Source organism: Polypterus senegalus, chromosome 13 (genome assembly GCF_016835505.1).
Source record: "Polypterus senegalus isolate Bchr_013 chromosome 13, ASM1683550v1, whole genome shotgun sequence".
In the NCBI taxonomy this organism is placed as follows: Eukaryota; Metazoa; Chordata; class Cladistia; order Polypteriformes; family Polypteridae; genus Polypterus; species Polypterus senegalus.
In genome coordinates, this window is record NC_053166.1 from 20,552,935 (window position 1) to 20,575,861 (window position 22,927).

Below are 22,927 nucleotides of genomic sequence, written 5' to 3' on the forward strand. Positions count from 1 at the left end.
TAGGGCTGATCGGTTGTGCTGTGCGCCATTTGGAAGATCATGTTTGTGTCTTAACTGTGAGAAGTGCCAGGATGTGATATCGCGGAGACGTCTATGAGAGAATTCCTTGCACTTGTGGGCTGAGCCCTTCACTCCTACAGTGGACTCGGGGCGTATTCAGACCCTTCTGCTTTTGGCACACTTTGTGTTGAACATTTAATTTGAAATGGAAACACGTTTGCCATTTGTCCCCATCAGTCTGCACTCAATAACACATAATGACAAAGTAAACACATGTACTCATAAAGGTTTGCAAATTTAATTAAAATCAATAACTGAAATCTTTCATTCCTAGAAGTATTCAGACCCTCAACTGTGGTCTGGTACCCCCATTTTGCTTTCATTCTCCTTGAGATGTCCCGAGAAGTTCATTGAATTCCACCTGTGGTGGCAAATTGAATTATTTGGATGTCATTTAAAAAGGCAAACACACACACACACACATATATGTATATAAGGTCCACAATTCACACTACATGTCAGGACAAAAACATTCAAGGAACTCTCTGCAGACCTCCATGATCAAATTGTGGTGAGGCACAGATCAGGACTAGAGGACAAAACCATCTGTATACCATTAAGTGTCCTCAGGGGCACAGGGGCTTCAATAACTGTGAAATGCAAGGCATCTGGAATCACAAAGACTCTTCCTAGGGTTGGCTGACCTTCCAAACTGAATAAGCAAGCAAGAAGTGCCTTGGTCATGGAGGTGACCAACAACCCAATGGTTACTCTAACAGAACTTGTTAAGGGAGACCCTGTCAGAAGGATGGCCCTCTCAGCAGCATTTCATCAATCAGTCATTTATAGCAGAGTAGCTGGAAGGAAGACATTCTTAAATTAATGGCATAAAGAACATGAGAAGAAAAGTTTCTCTGGAGTGATGAGACAAAGCATTAACTCTTCGGGCAAATGTCCAAGGACTATACCTGGTAAAGACCATCATCTGCCTGATACCATGCCTGAAGCTTTGTGGTGGCAGCATCATGCTATGGTGGTGCTTGTAAGTAAAATGCACAGGGAGACTGGTCAGAATTAATGAAAAGATGAAAACACCCAAATGCAGAGATGCTCTTGATGAAAACCTGCTCCATAGTGCATCCCACCTCAGAGTGGGGCAATGGTTCACCGTTCAGCATACCAATAACCTAAAGATTACCATCAAGAAAATGCTGAAGTGGCTTTGGCACCAGAGCTGGAAATGGACAGGTACTCATCAGTATGCAGTGCTGGAACTTCTAGTCATTTCCAGACAGAGTAAAAGCACCTTTATGCAAATCTTCACAGGGAACTCTCACCCTTGCTCTTTAACTGAGTGTTGAGGTATCCCGATGCTCAAAGCTTCACAGGGAACCTACCTCTCAATTCTTTGATCGAACATCACTGTATCACTTGTGACAGATGGCTGGGGCCCATGTATGGCCGGGACTTCCCTTCACCACATCTGCCAGGGGTACAAGTGTGGGAAACCCAGTATCTCCCCCTGGATGCTAGATGGCAGCGGTGCCTCGGACTCCCCCAGAGCTTCATGGGAGTTGGAGTTCCGTGCAGCTCTGTGGGGTTCTGCAGGTGCCGCCAAGGGGTGCTGCAACAGGAGCGACTGGTCCCTTTTGGGCACTGGTTTCGCCTTACCCGGAAGTGCAGACGGATGTCAGCGGTCAACCACCTGGAGCACTTCCGGGTGCCTGATAAAAGGGAGCCAGCGACTGCTATGTTAGGTAATTTGAGGCTGATAGATAGATAGATAGATAGATAGATAGATAGATAGATAGATAGATAGATAGATACTTTATTAATCCCAAGGGGAAATTCACATAATGATATTCAATGACAAACACTGAGGCCAGAAGTTAACTGCACAGTAGGCTTTTACTAAGAACGTTACATAACCGCTTGTCCAAGATATCTCTTAATCCCACTCTGGCGCCCCCTTCTGCCTGGGAATACTACCAATCATTGTTACATTTATTTCAATACATAACAGCGACCACCGCTCACCGGCCAGAGTCGGGTGGGAGGAGGACAAAGCTTGCTGAGGAGGAGTGGTGCTGCCAAGAGGAAGAAAGTGCTAAGTTTTTGTTGTACTGTGTTTGGGACTGTGTTGTGGCTGGAGCGATTACGGGAAAGATCATGTTTGTGTCTTAACTGTGAGAAGTGCCAGGATGTGATATGGCGGAGACGTCTATGAGAGAATTCATTGCACTTGTGGGCTGAGCCCTTCACTCCTACAGTGGACTCGGGGCGTATTCAGACCCTTCTGCTTTTGGCACGCTTTGTGTTGAACATTTAATTTGAAATGGAAACACGTTTGCCATTTGTCCCCATCAGTCCGCACTCAATAACACATAATGACAAAGCGAACACATGTACTCATAAAGGTTTGCAAATTTAATTATAATCAATAACTGAAATCTTTCATTCCTAGAAGTATTCTGACCCTCAACTGTGGTCTGGTACCCCCATTTTGCTTTCATTCTCCTTGAGATGTCCCGAGAAGTTCATTAAATTTCCACCTGTGGTGGCAAATTGAATTATTTGGATGTCATTTAAAAAGGCAAACACACACACACACACACACACACGTATATAAGGTCCACAATTCACACTACATGTCAGGACAAAAACATTCAAGGAACTCTGGGGAAGAAAGTGCTAAGTGCTTGTTGTACTGTGTTTGGGACTGTGTTGTGGCTGGAGGGATTACGGGGAAGACGTGCCCTCCAGCTGAAGAAAGAAATAAATAGTTTTGTTCATTTTACCCATGCCTCCCGTGTCCAATCTGTGTCAGGACGGGCATTATATAGCGCCTTTCTTACACACCATAATCAGAGCTCTGCTAGCAGTTTGATTCTACTACTAGAATTGTTCAGGACTGGTCTTGAGTGGGCCTTACAAAGCACAGACATAAACGTCATAGAAATGTTCTATTCAAATCGTGGCCCATGGGGCACACATGTAGACCAGAGAAGCAACCTCCGGGTAGCCCAGCCCGTAGTCTCTCCGGAAACGCAGAGAAAAACTAAGAAAAACGCATTTTGTGAGACTTCAGAAATTCCCACAGTAGTACACACCATGAATGCAATACCAGCATAGCCGAGCAACATTCAACACACAATGCAACACGTTGCTGTGTGTCTATAAGTGTTTTAAGTAGTGAGAACAACGCCATGTAAATATAAAGAATTATTATTATATCACCAAAATATTTCTTTTATTTCAAAAAGGGAAACAAATGTAATTGCCAATACTGTGCACTATTTTGTTTTATGCACTTTGAGATGTGCCAAGGTCAGATATGATGCACTTTTTTGATGTACCGGTGTCAGCCGTGATCAAATTTAAAAGGGAAACAATGACTAAACATTACCTGTTTTTCAATACATTCATTCGTGTTGGTTTAAAATTTGTTATTACCTGCTGCTTTCCGGCCGCTGGAAATGTCTGGCCCAGCTAAATTTCTTGGTATAAAAGTCTGGCCCAACTGAATTTGTAATTGAATAGCCCTGCCATAGCAACATCCGTGGAGAGACCTGAAGATGGAGGTTTATGAAAACTCCCCATCCAATCTAACAGCACCAATGAACTGCCCAAATCCAGGTGTGCAAAGATTGTAGAGGGTCGCCCACGAAGATGTGATGCTGACATTGCTGCCAAAGGGGCTTCTACAACGTACAGTACCAGTTTAAGGGTCTGAATCCTATGAGTGAGAGATTTCTCTCTTTGATTTATAATAAATTTGCAAACCTTTCTGAAAACATGTTTCACTTTGTCATTATATATTACTGGGTGTAGATTGATGAGCAAAAATGGTGTTAATTTTGTTAATTTGAAATTAAATCTACAACACTGCCTCACAGTTAGGAGACCCGGGTTCGCTTCCCGGGTCCTCCCTGCGTGGAGTTTGCATGTTCTCCCCGTGTCTGCGTGGGTTTCCTCCCACAGTCCAAAGACATGCAGGTTACGTGCATTGGCGATCCTAAATTGTCCCTGGTGTGTGCCATGTGGTGGGCTGGCGCCCTGCCCGGGGTTTGTCTCCTGCCTTGTGCCCTGTGTTGGCTGAGATTGGTTTCAGCAGACCCCTGTGACCCTGTAGTTAGGATATAGTGGATTGGATAATGGGTCAATATTGCTGCTACTTCTTTGTCTTGTCTCGTTTGTGTTTTAATTATAAATTTAAATTTTAATTCTATTTTTAATTTATTATTTGCACTTCATGTTGTTACACTGTGGACCCTGAGCTTCGTAATTTTGTCTATCTGTATACTTGTATATGGTTGAGATGACAATAAAGTTCGCTTTGACTTTTGATACTCTTGTGCTTAAGAAACGCTTGTCTAAACCAGGGGTCCTCAATCACGGGTCCTGGAGAGCCGCAGTGGCTGCAGGTTTTTGCTCCAACCCAGTTGCTTAATAAAAAGCACTTATTGCTAAAGTAACACTTCTGCTTCACTTTAGTGATTTTGGGCCCTTATTGCTTAATTTTGTCTTAAACAGCTATTTTAATTGCTCCTTATTATCAATAACATGCAAATGACAAGAGAGAGCAGCATTTCTCCATTTAGCTTATTTACATTTACACCTGTGTGTATTTATCTGCACTACTGGGTTTAATTAAATACTTGGAAGAAAAATGAAGAGAAAAAAGTGAAGGACTGAGAATTACTCGTCCATTTTAGCCTTCAAATCATTTGCATGATAGAAAGGGAAAGAAAATCTAGGATATGAGAATGACCTGACATAGCAGAGTTAATTTAATTTCATAGCTTGTTAGTGCTTTATTGGCAAGAATTGCTTTGTAATTAAGCAACCAGGTCAGAACAAAAACCTGCAGCCACTGCGGCTCTCCAGGACTGGGATTGAGGACCCCTGGCTAAGCAATTACTGGATTGAATTTCAATTACTTCACACATAAAAACCTTCAAATTGTTTCTTTAGCTGTATATTTTAACTTTACTATTTCTAATACACTTTGCCTCCTATTTGATTGTTCTTCTACTGCTAAAATATTATCTTTTGGTTAACTTTCTCATCTCAAAGTGCTTCGAAACTTTTCTAACTTTCTTGTTACCCATTACCCTCTTGTGCTCATAAGCCCCCCGGTTAGCTCTGCACTTATTTGTCTCACATGTATAGTAGATGCTTTTTCGTTTTACAATTTCTTTCTTAACCTCCATATTCCTGAACTGTGGAGCTCTCTAAAATCTCCTAGTGCTTCTACATTTTGGAATTCATTCTTATTGTTAGCCTTTCCCCCCAACTCTAAATCATTTCACCATCCATCTAAAGTCCTTTCTGTTGATCCCAGTTCCCCTCCCTAAGTTACTGATGGTTTTGAGTCCCATTATACCCAGCATTCCTGTGTTCATCTTCCATGAAGTCTACACTTTACGTTTCTTCCTCTACTAAGTTCTCATTGAAGATCATCCACCTGGACGTACTTACGGTTTTGCTAATGAAGCTGTAACTTGTGTTGGTGCAGTGCAGGGCCTCATTGTCACAGCACCCTCCACAGCGATGAACCAGGACACACGATGGCTTGTAAAACTTATTGGTGATTTGAGGGAACTCCCTGGAGATATCAAGGCAGACCTCCCTTGGGGTGCATCGGGTCTTCTCATATTCCAACATGATGTCTGTAAGGAAAAAATGCAATCCATTAGCTCAGCGTTTCTCAGCTTTTAAGTATTTGTGACCCGAGTTTTCATTATAGTGTTAATCGCACCCCATCTAACGTTTTTTGGAAAGAAGCCCACTAATACCAATTTGTTCTTTTTTAATTAATGATATATCATAGATGTTTATTTTATTATACCTACAGTGGTGTGAAAAACTATTTGCCCCCTTCCTGATTTCTTATTCTTTTGCATGTTTGTCACACAAAATGTTTCTGATCATCAAACACATTTAACCATTAGTCAAATATAACACAAGTAAACACAAAATGCAGTTTTTAAATGATGGTTTTTATTATTTAGAGAGAAGAAAAAATCTAAATCTACATGGCCCTGTGTGAAAAAGTAATTGCCCCCTTGTTAAAAAATAACCTAACTGTGGTGTATCACACCTGAGTTCAATTTCCGTAGCCACCCCCAGTTACTGCCACACCTGTTTCAATCAAGAAATCACTTAAATAGGAGCTGCCTGACACAGAGAAGTAGACCAAAAGCACCTCAAAAGCTAGACATCATGCCAAGATCCAAAGAAATTCAGGAACAAATGAGAACAGAAGTAATTGAGATCTATCAGTCTGGTAAAGGTTATAAAGCCATTTCTAAAGCTTTGGGACTCCAGTGAACCACAGTGAGAGCCATTATCCACAAATGGCAAAAACATGGAACAGTGGTGAACCTTCCCAGGAGTGACTAAAATTACCCCAAGAGCGCAGAGACGACTCATCCGAGAGGTCACAAAAGACCCCAGGACAACGTCTAAAGAACTGCAGGCCTCACTTGCCTCAATTAAGGTCAGTGTTCACGACTCCACCATAAAAAAGAGACTGGGCAAAAACGGCCTGCATGGCAGATTTCCAAGACGCAAACCACTGTTAAGCAAAAGAACATTAGGGCTCATCTCAATTTTGCTAAGAAACATCTCAATGATTGCCAAGACTTTTGGGAAAATACCTTGTGGACTGATGAGACAAAAGTTGAACTTTTGGAAGGCAAATGTCCCGTTACATCTGGCGTAAAAGGAACACAGCATTTCAGAAAAAGAACATCATACCAACAGTAAAATATGGTGGTGGTAGTGTGATGGTCTGGGGTTGTTTTGCTGCTTCAGGACCTGGAAGGCTTGCTGTGATAGATGGAACCATGAATTCTACTGTCTACCAAAAATCCTGAAGGAGAATGTCCGCCATCTGTTCATCAACTCAAGCTGAAGCGATCTTGGGTGCTGCAACAGGACAATGACCCAAAACACACCAGCAAATCCACCTCTGAATGGCTGAAGAAAAACAAAATGAAGACTTTGGAGTGGCCTAGTCAAAGTCCTGACCTGAATCCAATTGAGATGCTATGGCATGACCTTAAAAAGGCGGTTCATGCTAGAAAACCCTCAAATAAAGCTGAATTACAACAATTCTGCAAAGATGAGTGGGCCAAAATTCCTCCAGAGCGCTGTAAAAGACTCACTGCAAGTTATCGCAAACGCTTGATTGCAGTTATTGCTGCTAAGGGTGGCCCAACCAGTTATTAGGTTCAGGGGCAATTACTTTTCACACAGGCCATGTAGGTTTGGATTTTTTTCTCCCTAAATAATAAAACCATCATTTAAAAACTGCATTTTGTGTTTACTTGTGTTATATTTGACTATTTAAATGTGTTTGATGATTAGAAACATTTTGTGTGACAAACATGCAAAAGAATAAGAAATCAGGAAGGGGGCAAATAGTTTTTCACACCACTGTACTTAACTTTTATCGACATTTACCTAACTCTATATTTATTTTTCTAGTATCAGAATGTAGTTTAAGTTAATTTGTTTTGGTTTCAATAGATGTATTTTTCATATTTTCAATTCTTGTTTTCTTTTTTTCACACCTTCGGACCCCTCTTTTTGTTACTTCGCGCCCCCCTAGGGGGGCCCGCCCCACAGGTTGAGAACCACTGTATTAGCTGAAGTTGCTAGGCAGGATTCACACAATGCCACCATGATGTGTGGAATAGCATTTGCTGTATGTGTCAAATGCTTCAGGGCACGCATTCATTTTTTGATCTCCTTTGGTCAAGTAGAGCATTGTGGTGGCAGGAACCAATCTTGGACAGAATGGCAAGCAAATAAAGCCATTATTATTCATTATTATAAAAAAGAAATCAACTGAAATGTATTTTATAATTATTTATATACAATGTTGGCTGTAAAGAATGAATGAGTTTGGGTGCATGAATGAGTATGCCCTGCAATTGACTGGCACTGTCCTTGTCACAGCAAATTAAATTTGGTACAAAACTGTCTTTTTGCATCACCTTTGGGGGTCAAATCAAGCAATTTTTTTAAAAAAAAATACACACCTCAACAATTCATTCTTTCATTTTTCTAATCTGCTTATCCAGTGTAGGGTTACAGGGCCGCTGGAGCCTTTCCCAGCAAATACTGGGGGCAAGGCAGGAGTAACAGCTGGATAGACTAACAGTTTATCACAGGGTGAACACACACAGAGGCCAGTTTAGCAAAGACATTCCACCTAACCCACATGTCTTTAGACCACAGGAGGTGTAAATGCCACCCGGACTGGCCAGGACAGGGGATGGTTCCTTACCCGGGCAGGAAACTCTCAGCTAGCAGACAGACATCCCAGCCAGGGAGGAGAAGGGGATCAGACCCGGAAGAGAGAGAAAGAAAGGATAGATGGGCAGCCCACAAGAAGGAGAAGATGTCATTGGGGGTTTTTTATGCCCCCAGCACGCTAGATGGCAGTGGCACTGGAAATCGGTGCTCAGTGGAAAGCCAGCAGAGCAGCCCTGCTGGGGTCACTGGGTACCACAAAAGGGCGCTGCAGGGAGACAAGCTCTCTGCTGTAATGGACTTTCACATGATGTGGAAGTGCTGCCATCAGTCAGTAGCCCTGGCACCGGAAGTACTCCCGGGTCCTTAATAAAATGGACCGCACTCCCTTATCCAGATAAGTTAGAGCAGGGAGGAAGAAAGGCAACACTCAACTGGAGGAGGTTCAGTTCGGTGGTAAGGAGAGGGGATTATTATGAATTGTGGAGAGAGGAACCTATGCTTGTGCTACTTTGTGGTATTGTGGAAGGAATACGGTTGAATAAGCCATCCTTTATTTGCACCTGGGACTCTTTGTGTGTTTGTGTTGGGGGGTTTGGGCCATTGATGCCCTGGTTTCCATCACAAAGGGACCTGGAGCACCCAGAGGAAACTTTTTATTGTATTTATATCTTTGTGTTTTCTGGTTGTTTTTTTGTTAACTAGGAAGTATTATGTGTCTAGTTTTTTATGTTATGTCTGTCATTTTGTTAACTATGTACTGTGTCTTTAAATATCAGTATGTTCCTTGTGCTTTGTGGGTGGAGCCCCAAGAGGCGGGGCCAGCCTGACGTCACTCCTGCTGAGCCCTCACTCCACATACTTAAGGCCACAACTGATTCTTTCACTATCTCCAAATTAGAAATTTTGCTAAAGAGAATCTGCCCAATTTTCCTCACCTCCCACATATTTCTATTCCAGAAGAAATACTGATCAGTCTTGAGAACTCAGACAGCATTTCTATAATATATAAAAACATTATAAAGTCCCTTCCTTTCAAAGATCCCAGAGTACAGCAGGAGAAGGATCTCTCACTCAGCATCTCAGAAACAGAGTGGAAGGCAGCAATGCACAGAATTCACTCGAACTTCATATGAGCAAGCATCCAATTATTCAACTTAAAATCTTCCATCGAGCACATCTATCTCGCTTAAAATTGCCCAAAATGTTCCAACACGTGAATGTTGCAATCGAGCTCCAACATCACTGGGCCACATGTTTTGGGCCTGCGCCAAATTAACATCATTGTGGACCAAAATCTTTAAATGCCTTTCAGACAGCCTTGGTGTCACAATCCCTCCTAATCTACTAACAGCTGTGTTTGGTGGGCTTCCAGATGGGCTTAAAATGGAGAAGGACAAGCGAACTGAAATTTCCTTTACTACACTATTAGCACTTAGACTTATCTTGGTCAACTGGAAGAATCCTAACTCACCTCTGTTAAGTCAGTGGGTAACTCATGTTTTATGCTGTTTGAAATTGGAATAAATCTAATTCTCACTTAGAGAATCTGTGCAAAACTTTCTTAAAACCTGGCAGGATCTAATCAATAACATTTTAAAATAAGTTGGGGAAAGGGATTTTCTTCCCTTTTTTTCCCCTACTCTTAATATTTTACTCTGTCTGTTGTCCTAGCTCTCTTTTTAATGGGTGGCGGTTGATTTGAATTTATTTTTGTCAAGTTTCACTTGCTTGTATAGAATGTTACTTGTATTTAATAAATGATAACATGTAAAAAAAAGGCCAGAATTGACAAAGCTAAAGAAAGAGTGTGTGGCTGCAGTAGTTAATAAGTACATGCAAGTTAAATGTTATGAGTGTCTGATGGTTCAAAAAATCTGGAGCTTCAGTATTTATAGCATTACTTCAGATTTACCTTAAGAAAAGCTTTTCTGATAATAAATTAGTCTTCACATCAGAACTAGTTACTGCTCTTTTAGGGTTAGGATGAGTTGAAGATGTAGGCCCAGATTCATGCCAGTGTCCTCTGATTCATTATCAGCTCTAAGCAGCAGGTCAGAAGGACGGCCAGATATTATATTGGATATTGGGCAGCAAATATGGAATCCACAGGGTCTTGATGTATGTGTGTGCATTACTTGTGTGTTACAGCTCATGTGGGGGTGAAGTGAAATCAGATTGTTGATATCCATGCCAAACCGTCTCTGAGGAAGGAACAAGATCATTGATGTAGCAGGGCCTTTACAAAAAAGGGAGGCAAAATCTGTGATGAAGAAATCCATTAGGGAAATCAATGGGATGAAGAAAGAAAAGGAATATACAAGTAATCCCTCGCTATATCGCGCTTTGACTTTCGCGGTTTCGCTCTATCGCGGATTTTAAATGAAAGCATAACTAAATATATAACGCGGATTTTTGCGGGTTCTGCGGACAATGTGTCTTTTTACTTCCTGTACATGCTTCCTCAGTTGGTTTGCCCAGTTGATTTTATACAAGGGACGCTATTGGCAGATGAATGAGAAGCTAACCAATCAGAGCACGCAGTTAAGTTCTCCTGACTGAGAAGCTAACCAATCAGAGCACGCAGTTAAGTTCTCCTGACTGAGAAGCTAACCAATCAGAGCACGCAGTTAAGTTCCTGCTTACTGAATGCAGTGTTAACCAGGAAGTCTCGTCTCGCTCATTCAGCATCAACGTGTTTCGCTGTGTGAAGAGTTGTCCTCTTTTGTGTTTATCTTTGTGCATAGTCAAGCCCTTCATTATGGCTCCAAAACGATCTGCTACTGCTTCAGGGGCCGTGCCCAAGCGCCAACGGAAGATGTTAACGATTGCCGAAAAGGTAAACGTTTTGGATTTGTTGAAGGCTACGATTCTTTTTATTTAAAAAGTAGGAAAGGAATATAAGATCTACGGCCGCAGTGTCCTTTTAACCAGGGTGCAAAACGAGTTGTAAGTGGATGTAATAAGGCAGTAGTCTGGATGGAATCTGCTTTAGGGATTTGGATTGAAGACTGCCAGAAGAAGAACAACGGCAGTGCTACACAATCGCCTGAAGTGGCTCCTTTAAGGGCTGTAACGCTCTCCTTTGTTGTGCAGTAAAATAAAGCTCATTGTTATCGGACAAGTCATCGTGACATTGTTGGTGAGTAACCATAATTAATTTTCTACTTACAGTACTTAGTACATGTACGTACGTTTAGTGTCACTGTACACACATTTACTGTATACAATTTTTCTTGCATTGTACGTATTTATTGCTGGTGGCATGTCTATCGTAATGGCTGTAACATGTGATATCGGAGACACTCAATATCTTTAAAATAATATTTAGGTTTTACTATATATAAACAGTGTGTTTACATACATAATTTCAATGAATCTTACCTAATATCTAAGAGAATACAAAGAGATTATGCTGTATAACTCTGCGGGGAATATTTATAAACTGTGGGAGAGTTTATAAGGGCTTAAAATATATAAAAATAACCATAGAAACATATGGTTTCTACTTCGCGGATTTTCACCTATCGCGGGGGGGTCTGGAACGCAACCCCCGTGATCGAGGAGGGATTACTGTACCTGTTTAACCACAAAAAGTAAAGTGGGAAATCAGTGGCTGGGTGGGAATAATAGAAAGGAAGAAGTAATACCAGCAAGGCTTTGAACTGGACATTCTGGACTACTATAACACGTTATGTAAAATTAACAGACATGAGACGGGTTACTGCAGAAACTACAATAAGACAAAGACTGCACAGCATTATTTTATGTAGATGAAGATCATATGAGATCTAGCAAACATACTTTATGGCTAAGGTGAAGGAGTAGGGCAGCGGTTCTCAAACTGTGGGGTACGCCCCCCTGGGGGGGCACTGAGGCTATACAAGGGAGGCATCAAATAAATGAACAAGACATCAAAATTAATTTTTTACATTTTTATTTCAAATTTAAATTTGCAAGCATATAATCACAACAAATGCATTATAACCAAAATTAAAATAAAACATTTCTAAGACATAGATCTAATGACTAACTGACGAGCGGCGCTGCTGCTGCTGCTTTTATAGTCGAGTATTTTCAATCCAGAAATCGGTATTGGTATCTGTTGCGAACATTCAGGTAGCAGTAGATCAGGTGTTGGCAGCGTAGCCAATACAGCATTGCCAAAGTGAGTTAAATAATTTACTGCATATTGGGTTATTTTCATGATACAACTAACAGCGGTATAATATTTGTCGGACGAAAATACGTTCGTCTCGCGCAGATTGACTTCATTGGTGTCCTCGTTTACGAGATTTTTAAAAATCAAAACATATTTAATCGTTTCTTTACATAAAAAAACAATTAAATAAGAATAAATTATTTATTCTTTGCTTTTGGGATTAGAATTACTAACAAAAACCACACAATGCATTTTAACAGTTAAGGTACTTTAAAAAAATTAATTACAAATATTTCATTGAAGTTAGCCGAACACATGCAAATCTTATGGAAGTAAAAGTGATAGGATACCGCGACACTGCACGAGTATCAAACCTTTGTTAGTTGTATCGTGGGTTATTCTCATTTATTTTATATTATGCAGGGGGTGCAGAATTATTCCAGGTAGAAAAGGGGGGACGTGAAATATGAAAGTTTGAGAACCGCTGGAGTAGTGGGATCCACAGATGTCTCTAGAGTGTCACTTGTCGTCACGAAATACACGTGTGTCTATTTAGACTTTTTGAAACAGATTGGGCTTTACATATCATATAACGGTGTCTTGCTTCACACTCCAGCTCAACAGGTGGTGGTAGTGCAACTTAAGCTGATCTGCCAACTGCCATCAAACACAAGAAGAAGAAGAACAGGAGAACAAACTAATGTGAATGACTTTTGTGAGTATTACCACTTCTTTGTTTCTGCTTTGATCATTTTTCTCGGGTTATTGGATTCTGTTTTCTGGATTATGCATTGGGACTTTGGTTGCTTAGGGCAATACCATTTTGGCTATTTTTGCTCTTTGAGTATTTTGCTTGGTCCTTCTTGTTTTTTCTAATAAATGCCATTTTTTAAAGATTTCTTAACAGAAAGTGTGTCACCTAGTGGTTAAGGGATTGTCTCTTTAATCCCATTACTGTCGATTTAGGCGCTTTCCCACCACAGGAACTTTGTTTTCTTGAACCGATTAGTTTCTGTACAATGTAGGCCCAAGGCCACTTGAGGTCCCAGGCAACTTTTGTGTTTTGTGTTCCCACTGCATAACAGAAACTGTAACCTTTACGCGAAATATGTGACGTACAAAGGAGAGTAATGAGGTGGTGCCAAATGAAGCATGTTCAGGAGTTGAAGGGGGGCCACCCCCTTATTACTTCGACCCACTCTGGGCTTCAAGGTAAACCTCCCCCATTTATTGCTTCGATGTACTGTATGGCGTGCCACTCCAAGGAGGCAGCTATGAAGAGTGATGCAGTGTGAATGCGGTGAAATCGGCAGTTCATGTGGGACCCCCCTCCAAACTTATTGCTTCAAAGAAATCATGACTTCACGGGAGAAATGATTGCTTTGATGCAGTGCATGGTATGATGCCCCAAGAAGGCAGCTCTGAAGAGTGAGGTGCTAATGTGATGCGATTGGGAGTTCATGTAGGACCCTCCAAACTTATTGCTTCATAGCATTCTGGATTTCATGGGGAACCGTCCACACTTTTTGATTCAATTCGGTGTATGGCATGGGGCATCAGAGAGGCAGCTATGAAGAGTGATGTGGTGTGAAGTAAGGCGTGATCAGGAGTTTATTTGGAACCCTCCAAACTTATTGCTTCAAAGGGGGAGATTATCTCTTTGATGTGGTGTAAGACATGGTGCTCCATGGAGGCGGTTATAAAGAGTGATGTGGTGCAAAGTGTGGTGCACCAGCTTCACCAAAAACTCTCCTCCAAAATCCAATCTACTAACAGACTTGTAAGATGGTGCCAGTGATTGTTATCAACCAATCAGCACAAGTCATCACCTGAGCCCCACCCACAATGGTTCCTGGTTGAACAAAAAGTACATACCCTGGAGTGGGAACTTAAAAAAAAAGCACCAGAAACTACCTACAAGGACCTACAAATGGCTCGAGTTGCTGTGGTGGGGAATGTTACGAAGGTTCCTGAAGTGCCTTGTCCTGAAATAGACTGGCACTCCAGCAGGGTTGCTTTTCTGTCTTGCACCCAGTGCTCCCTAGGGAGGCTCCACACAATTTACAACCCTGAAATTCACTAAGCAGGTTTGTCTTATGTTAGAACTTTGTACCTGAACACCCACAACCCTGAAATGGATCAAGTGAGTCTGAGAACTTTATGCTTAAACCTGGTCCTTGGAAAGCACCTTGGCATGGTGTTTACTATGGAAAGGCTCCATGTATAACAATGGCTGCCATTGTCTTGTACCTGTATAATGAGTTCCGTCTCAAGGTACTTTAAATAGATTTATTTACACTTTTTTCTTTCTTTTGCAGTGTGTAATAAGTTGCTCAATGTCAATCCAATGAGTCACTGACGATGACTGAACCAGCAGGATGAATTGGAATCTGAGGTGTGCATTACTCACTCTGTAAATTACATCATCCATTCATTTTTATCTACCTCTCTTCCACTTTTTCATTTTTATTAATACTATAAAACGTTCATTCATTTAATAACTTAACCTAGTTTTTAAAAATGACTGTATTTTCTATTTTTAATTCTCTTCTTTTATCCTGTGAAATGATCTGCATGAAAATTGTAGTGGCAATGTGGAAGTGCATTGGTTAGCGTTGCTACTGACAGATCCAGCAGCCTAGAATGGAACTGTGCATTAAGCTGGTAACCAACTGTACATATAAGTTTAAGTTTTTAAGTTTTTATACGAGGGATGTTCAAATTGTTTCCGCACTTTTATATTTTCATTGGAAACTGTGAAAGTGGGAGGAGTAGTAATTGGGCATTAAAAAGTTGGTATGACGCTAGGAAATTGCATCGCAAATGAAGGAGACTATGTAGGAAAGTGATGTCATTTGTTTGTGAAATTCTTAATAATTAGAGTTTAAAAAAGTGTGGAAACTTTTTGAACGACCCTCATGTTTATTAAACTTATTTTACACAACCCACCTTGACCATAAAATAAATAACCGTTCTAAAACAAGAGAAGTTAAACCAAAAATCTACACTATGTAATAAAACACTATGGTGTGTGTGTGTGTGTGCAGTTCCCCCAGGCAATCTGATTGGTCAGTTTGGCTTTGGTGACATGGTTGAAAGAGGAAGTGCGAGTGTGAGACACATGAGGAAGACTGAAGGTGTAGTAGGATTGCTGAGAGTGATGGGAAGTAAAGAAGAAGGCAGCTCGAAATGACAGAGTCTGAGAAGCAGGGTTTATGGGAATGTGTGCAAAAGAGGATGCGCCAGTCAAGAGCTGTTCAGACACACAGGGATACTGAGGATAGGTGCCTGTCAATCCATTAGGTGCTATCATCTGAGGGGCTCCATTTATGAAACGCAAGGGATGCACGCAGACCAGAAATGTCGTCAAACTCAGATGATACACAGTGGGAGTCACTGTCCGCTGGGCACAGTTTATGGAAGCACACATACATGAAGTGGTGTGTGACCCTTTACATCCGTGGTATATACAGAAAGGTACACTGTTTGTGCTGTTAAAGGGACAGGAGCTCCAGACACGGAGGAGAGAAAGGGACATGAAACTCTAATAACACCATTGGTGATGTCTCTCAGCCACCTCTAGTGCTCCATACATACCGGTGTCAACCAGCACTAGATGAAGGTACATGTAGGGCAATAGACAACAAATAATTTTTTATTTCTTTGACAGGAAACGTGGCTAGTAAAACATAAAACACAACAAAGACAGTAGAGGAACCAATTGTGATGCTCTATGTAAGAAAGGTCAGAGCAGACTATACTTTCTGAGAAGGTTGCCATCCTTCAACATCTGCAGTAAGATACTGCAGATGTTCTACCAGACAGTTGTGGCGAGTGCCCTCTTCTACGCGGTGGTGTGCTGGGGTGGCAGAATAAAGATGAAAGACGCCTCACGCCTGGACAAACTTGTTAAGAAGGCAGGCTCTACTGTAGGATTAAAGTTGAACAGTTTAACATCTGTGGCAGAGCGAGGGGCACTAAGCAAACTCCTGTCAATCATGAAGAATCCACTGAACAGGATCATCTCCAGACAGAGGAGTAGCTTCAGTGACAGACTTTTGTCACTGTCCTGCTCTACTGACAGACTGAGGAGATCGTTCAGACCCCATACTATGAGACTCTTCAATTCCACCCGGGGGAGTAAATGCTAACATTAATTATATTTTAATTTTTTAAATTTTTATTACTATTTAATTTAATATTGTTTCTTTGTATCAGTATACTGCTGCTGGATTATGTGAATTTCCCCTTGGGATTAATAAAGTATCTATCTATCTATCTATCTATCTATCTATCTATCTATCTATCTATCTATCTATCTATCTATCTATCTATCTATCTATCTATCTAATTAAAAGCCTTTACATTTTTTTAATACAAGGTGTTTAATGAAGTGGACGAGTGTAGAATGCAGCTAAGCTCACAAGAAATTCAGGCACATTGCAGTAAAGCGATAAAACCCAAGGCTACGTCCACACCATCACATTTTCATTTAAAAATAGTCCATAATAGTCCATAATGGAAATTTCACATTATTTACAAGATGAATCCTAGTCCATACTGAAACACCTGAAAACGCATAATATATAATGGAGACCTTCGCCTTACGATGGGCATGCACGCATTGGCAGCAAACACCTTGTGAAAATCAAATTCTCGTGGGCTTTGTACATTTTTAGTACTTTCGGCGTGCTTTTTAGACTCTGATAGCGTATTCACAGCATAGAAAAAGAAATGCATTAATGTGATGATGACAGCTGAAAGTGACAGTTTTCAGTTTATATTGTCATTAAGTAAAAACAAAGCAAATGTCAAAGTGACACTGAAAAAAATAGTGTTTAGCTCTGTGTTTATTCATGACATAAGCGGAGTCATGTAACGTGATGTCATATAATGTGACACCAGATTTACTCACAGCTTTTATTATACAAATAAAATGTGATCAGAATCTTCACTGTCACCATAAAAAGAGTGTTTGACTAATTAGATATTCATAGCTTTCACAAACACAGAGTTAAAGATGCTAAGATTTGCATTGGGTGTGACGAGGATGGACAGGATTAGAAATGGGGACATTAGAGGGTCAGCTCAAGTTGGACGTTTGGGAGACAAAGTCAGAGAGGCGAGATTGCGTTGGTTTGGACATGTGCAGAGGAGAGATGCTGGGTATACTGGGAGGAGGATGCTAAGGATGCAAATGGCCCACCTGCCAAGTTGTTTTCCCTGCATATGGTAAAGTCATCCCTGATGCAGGATTGCAGGAATCATGGGAAAGAGGGGTCATTTCATTGGATTGGCTGGCCCAGTGCTATTTCAGCCGTGGAATGGCCAAATGGGGGAGGCAGCTTGATGGATGAGGTCTCCAGGACTCTAAAAATATCCAAATCTTATTATGTGATATCATCTACTGTTAAATTCTGCTCCGTACTTCTAAAATGTTTATTTTTATACTGTATTGAGGATTTGTTCTGTTCTGTGTATTGTACTGTATTGTATTGTATTGACCCCCTTCTTTTGACACCCACTGCACGCCCAACCTACCTGGAAAGGGGTCTGTCTTTGAACTGCCTTTTCCAAGGTTTCTTCCATTTTTCCCTACAAGGTTTTTTGGGAGTTGTCTTCTTAGAGAGTCAAGGCTGGGGGGCTGTCAAGAGGCAGGGCCTGTTAAAGCCCATTATGGCACTTCCTGTGTGATTTTGGGCTATACAAAAATAAACTGTATTGTATTGTATTGTAAGGATAGAGCTGCCAGTGAAGAGGAAAAGAGGAATTCCTCAGAGAAGGTTTATGGATGTGGTGAGAGAGGACATGCAGGTGAGGAGTGTGACAGAACAAGATGCAGAGGACAGAAAGATATGGAAGAAGATGATCCGCTGTGGCAACACTTAACGGGAGCAGAAGAAGAAGAGGTATTCACAAGCACAGTACATCTTACTGAATTAATAAAAGGGTAGCACTTTAGTTCAGGTTCTGCAGAAACACATCTATTATTCAATTACGGTTGTGTATCATCAAAGGCTTATTAGCATACAAAACATCGGTAAAGTGGCTGTTCATCTGTGCAATGTGGCCTACTAAAATGACTTCACTTTGGAGTGGTCAGAGGTGGCTTCAGTGAGGCAGATGGCTTTTGATATTACGTATGTCAGTACAAGATCTGTGGATCCTCCATATTCACAATTATGCCAACATATCAAAGGCTCTTAATGTGCCACACTGCACAGAGATGAATAAACACTTACTGATGCTTTGTTAATATTAATAAGCCTTTGTTATATAGTGGTATATGCATTTTGGAGTACCTAAGGTAAAGTGTTGCCAATACAAATAAAATAAAACTTTACAGAGCCGAAGCCTTCTGCATGAGATATGGGGACAGCTTAGCTATTAGCTAAATTAATGAGCTTGACGGACTGAATGGCCTCCTCTCATTGGTCAGATTCCTTACAGTCCCCTCCATAATGTTTGGGACAAAGACACATTTTTCCTTGATTTGCCTCTCTGTTCCACAGTTTAAAATGACAGTCATTTTAATTAAAGTCCACATTGCGGACTTTCATTTAAGTAGATTTGCAGACATTTTGGTCAAGCAAAACGTTTTCTACATGATCCTCTATTTCAGGGCACCATAATGTTTGGACACAGCAATGGCTGGTCTATTAAAGCCATCATATGTAGGACTTTGTTGTGTATCCCTCACATGCAATGACTGCTTTGAGTCTGCGATTCATAGATATCAGCAGGTGTTGAGGGTCTTCTCTGCTGATGCTATACCAAGCCTCAAATGCAGCCATCTTCGGCTCAAGTTTGTTTCGAGGGCTTGTTCCCTTAGTTTATAGTTTTTAGCTTTTAAAAACTCCTGTGTTGCCTCAGCAGGATGTTTGCCTCATTATCTTGTTGTAGGATGAAGTGCCATCCAGTGAGTTTGGAGGCCTATACTGGATCTTGAGCAAATCAGATGTTTCTCCATACCTCAGAATTCATTGTGCCACTGCTGTTAGCAGTTTCATCATCAATGAACAGAAGTGTGCCAGGACCTGTGGTAGCCATACATGCCCAAGCTGCAACACCCCCAGCACCGCCATGTTTAACAGATGAGGTGGTCTGCTTTGGATCTCAGACAGTTCCATTTCATCTCCACACTTTGTTTTTGCCATCAGGTTCATTGTTGTCTCGTCTCTCCACAAGACCGTTTTCCAGAATTCTGCAGGCTCTTTGAAGTCGTTTTTCACAAATTGCAATCTGGCCATCCTGTTTTTGTGGTCTGCAACTTGCAGTGTGTCCTCTGTATTTCTATTCATGAAGTCTTTTGCTGATAGTCGTCTCTGACACACACACATCGCCCCCTGAAGACTGAGTATGATCTTTCACACAGGTGTTTGGGGGCTTTTTCTTTACCATAGTGAGGATGCTTCTGTCATAAGCAGTGCAGGTCTTCCTTGGTCAACTGGTCCCTTTGCAATTACTGGCTCACCAGTGTGTTCTTTCTTCTTCATGATATTCCAGACTTGATTTAGGCCATGCCCGAGGATCTGATCAGGATGCCTCCTGGACACCTCCATGGTGAGGTGTTCCGGGCACGTCCAACCGGGAGGAGGCCCCGGGGAAGACCCAGGACACGCTGGAGGGACTATGTCTCCCGGCTGGCCTGGGAACGCTGGGATTCTCCCAGAAGAGCTGGAAGAAGTGGCGGGGAGAGGGAAGTCTGGGCCTCTCTGCTTAAGCTGCTGCCCCCGCGACCCGACCTCGGATAAGCGGAAGAGGATGGATGGATGGATGGATTTAGGCCAAGTATGATATAAACATTGAATAATCTTGCTGATGCTACTCATAACTTGCTACCTAAGTGTCTCAATGAAGTTATAAAAACCTAACCACTTTACTCTCCAGTTTAGATCTTCATTTCAAATCGTTTCTGTGAAGCTAAAGTCATGTGAAAGTGACAATGTCTTGCCTGGGTCTGGAGAATGGCTGATCATAAATTAAGAAGCAAGTAGCCCGATGATACTTGAAAATCAATACAACTAGATCAACAGATCATTTCGCTGTGTAAAAGCAGCACTGGAGTTTTCATCAAAATGAATACCATGGAACGTGTGATCCACAAGGCAGAAGGGAGTGGGCCAGATGCTGTATGTCATTTTTTTTATATTTCTCTGAATCTGGCAGTTGTGCCAGATGTTTTTGTAGAGATGATGTAAAACCCTTAAAAGGCAATATGCTGATAGTCAAGACTAGGAAAAGCTCTCTTATCTCAACTTTGCACGGCTCACCCCAGGCTCCACCTTCACAAAATGTATCTGGAGATAAGTGGTGAATTTTGAGTAACCCCATGAAATGCCCTGTGTCTCTGAGCACTTACTTTTTATGGCCTCTGGAGTTAAGCCCCTAGCAAATATTGCTGCTTCCTTCATGTTGCCCCACGGGTAGTTCCACTCAGCAGCTTCGCTGGGCATCCTGTCTGCCTTCCTGCGCAGGCACTGCTGTATGAGATGGTGTTCAGGGTAGAGGAGATCCACCAGCTCTCTGACCCTCAAGATGTAGGGCTCCAGGTGGCTCTGAAAGAACAAAAATTGAGCAGATTTAGCATCCCACCAGCTTCTAATCATTTCACAGCATGGGTGTAAGTAGGTTGTGCCCAACAGACTCAAGCAAAAGCGGGTGGCACCACCACTGGGTGTGTGACTATATCCACCGATTTCATTGGTGTACCTGTATATTCTATTCATCTGCAAGGCAGGAGCCCTTCTCGTTCAGGGTGCCATCTTCAAATATTCATAACATCCATGGACACATTTTCAACGTAGTACCTGCTACTTCTTTGCACAATAATCATCTGTTTCAGCCCTCTCAGATGTAATAATAATAATACTTTATTTATAGAGCACCATATCATACATTTATACGCAACTCAATGTGCTTTCCACAGATTAATCAACAATAACAATAAGGATATACCATAGTTACTTGGAAATTCTTATCTATACTATTAAAAGGCAAAGCCCTCACTCACTCACTGACTCATCACTAATTCTCCAACTTCCCGTGTAGGTAGAAGGCTAATTTGGCAGGCTCATGGAGCGCATCCTCTGTTTTCGGCAAGCACCCTGTTATCATTGCGGTCAAGTGAGATGACACTCCGTTAATTGCGGCTTGTTTTGTGAGGTGGAAAGGAAGGTGCCAAGACAGAAAACAATGATCACATAAACTTCAAAGTTGCTGGACAAGATGGGTCTGTGGTTCAATTCAAGATCAAAAGGCATAAACTAGTGAGTAAGCTTATGAAAGCTTATTGTGAGCGACAGGGTTTGTCAATGAGACAGATACGATTTCGGTTCGATGGACAGCCAAATAATGAAACGGACACACCTGCACAGTTGGAAATGGAAGATGAAGACACAATTGACGTGTTTCAACAACAGACTGGGGGGTCTCTACTGAAAAACATCCACGTAAACATTACTGTTTGGGAACTCTTCCTGCAACATCGCACAAAATTCAGTTCAGAGTTAGAGGTTTTCATTTCTACTTAACTACTGTTGTATAGTGTTTCCATTTTGGACATATAGCCTCAGTTTTGACACGCCAGTCTAATCATTTAGAATGTTGCCCATGTTATCTTGGACCAGACCTATAAAGGATGAGGTTAGGGGAGAAATGCTTTGGCCCCCCCCATCTCTTTTTCACTGCTTCTTGGGCTATTAAGGTAGCTGATGGCACCTTATTTGAATTGGCTGCTCAGTAAAATGTTTCTTTCCGTGGTGATTGAGGTTTACTGGTTGTCCAAATCGCTTTATCAATCAGAGCAAATTTTATATCTTTTTAGATATATTATATATAGTAGTCATTTTATATATACTTTGTCTTTAATAGTTTAAGGCTGTACAAACAAAAAAAGTATGGGATTTTAGTCAAACATCTGTACTGTTTAATAAATCTCTTGCTTCAATAAAATTCCTATCTTTTTTTAAAAAAAACGAGGGGGCTCCTCCCCCTGCTTGCTTCGCTTGCCCACCCCCCGCGTGTGGTTTACCGGATATACAATTTAAAGAGATTGTTATTTTCATGGGAATTGTTACATATGCATTATTTTCACTTTTACCTTAAAAACTTTTGTAAAAACAATACTTGTCTACAATACTTATTTCTGGCTTCATGCGTAGTTACATCTCTTTCTTGCCAGATGTATAACGCTGCTCACGTTGTGAAGTGGGGGCAGCTGAACACACGCTAAGGATATGCTGTCTGCTGCCTTTCTGCTGCTGGTGAGCTGCCTGTTCTGCTTGTCGCATGTTGTTGTTTTAAGAGTTGGGAGCACATGATGCGTGTCTGCCAAATGCAATCCAACAACTGCTAGGTTAGATGTCTGTGGACTTGTTTTAAAAGATGGCTCACTGCCTTGTCTCGCGTGACGTTGTAAAAACAATAATTGTCCTTTATTTCCGGCCCCAGCCGTGGTTAAATCTCTTTCTTGCAGGATGTATAACGCTGTTTGTGTTT

General features: G+C 41.4%; 1 protein-coding gene across 1 annotated transcript in view; it reads right to left on the minus strand.

Annotated features, from left to right (window-relative positions):
• LOC120541917 (vascular endothelial growth factor C-like) overlaps positions 1-22,927 on the minus strand; it is a 70,724-nt gene that overhangs the window by 35,121 nt on the left and 12,676 nt on the right. The window contains exons 2-3 of the mRNA XM_039773896.1: positions 20,790-20,985; positions 5,482-5,672 (exon numbers count right to left, since the gene is read on the minus strand). Of these exons, the coding sequence (XP_039629830.1) occupies positions 5,482-5,672; positions 20,790-20,985 (387 nt within the window). The remainder of the gene's footprint in view (positions 1-5,481; positions 5,673-20,789; positions 20,986-22,927) is intronic.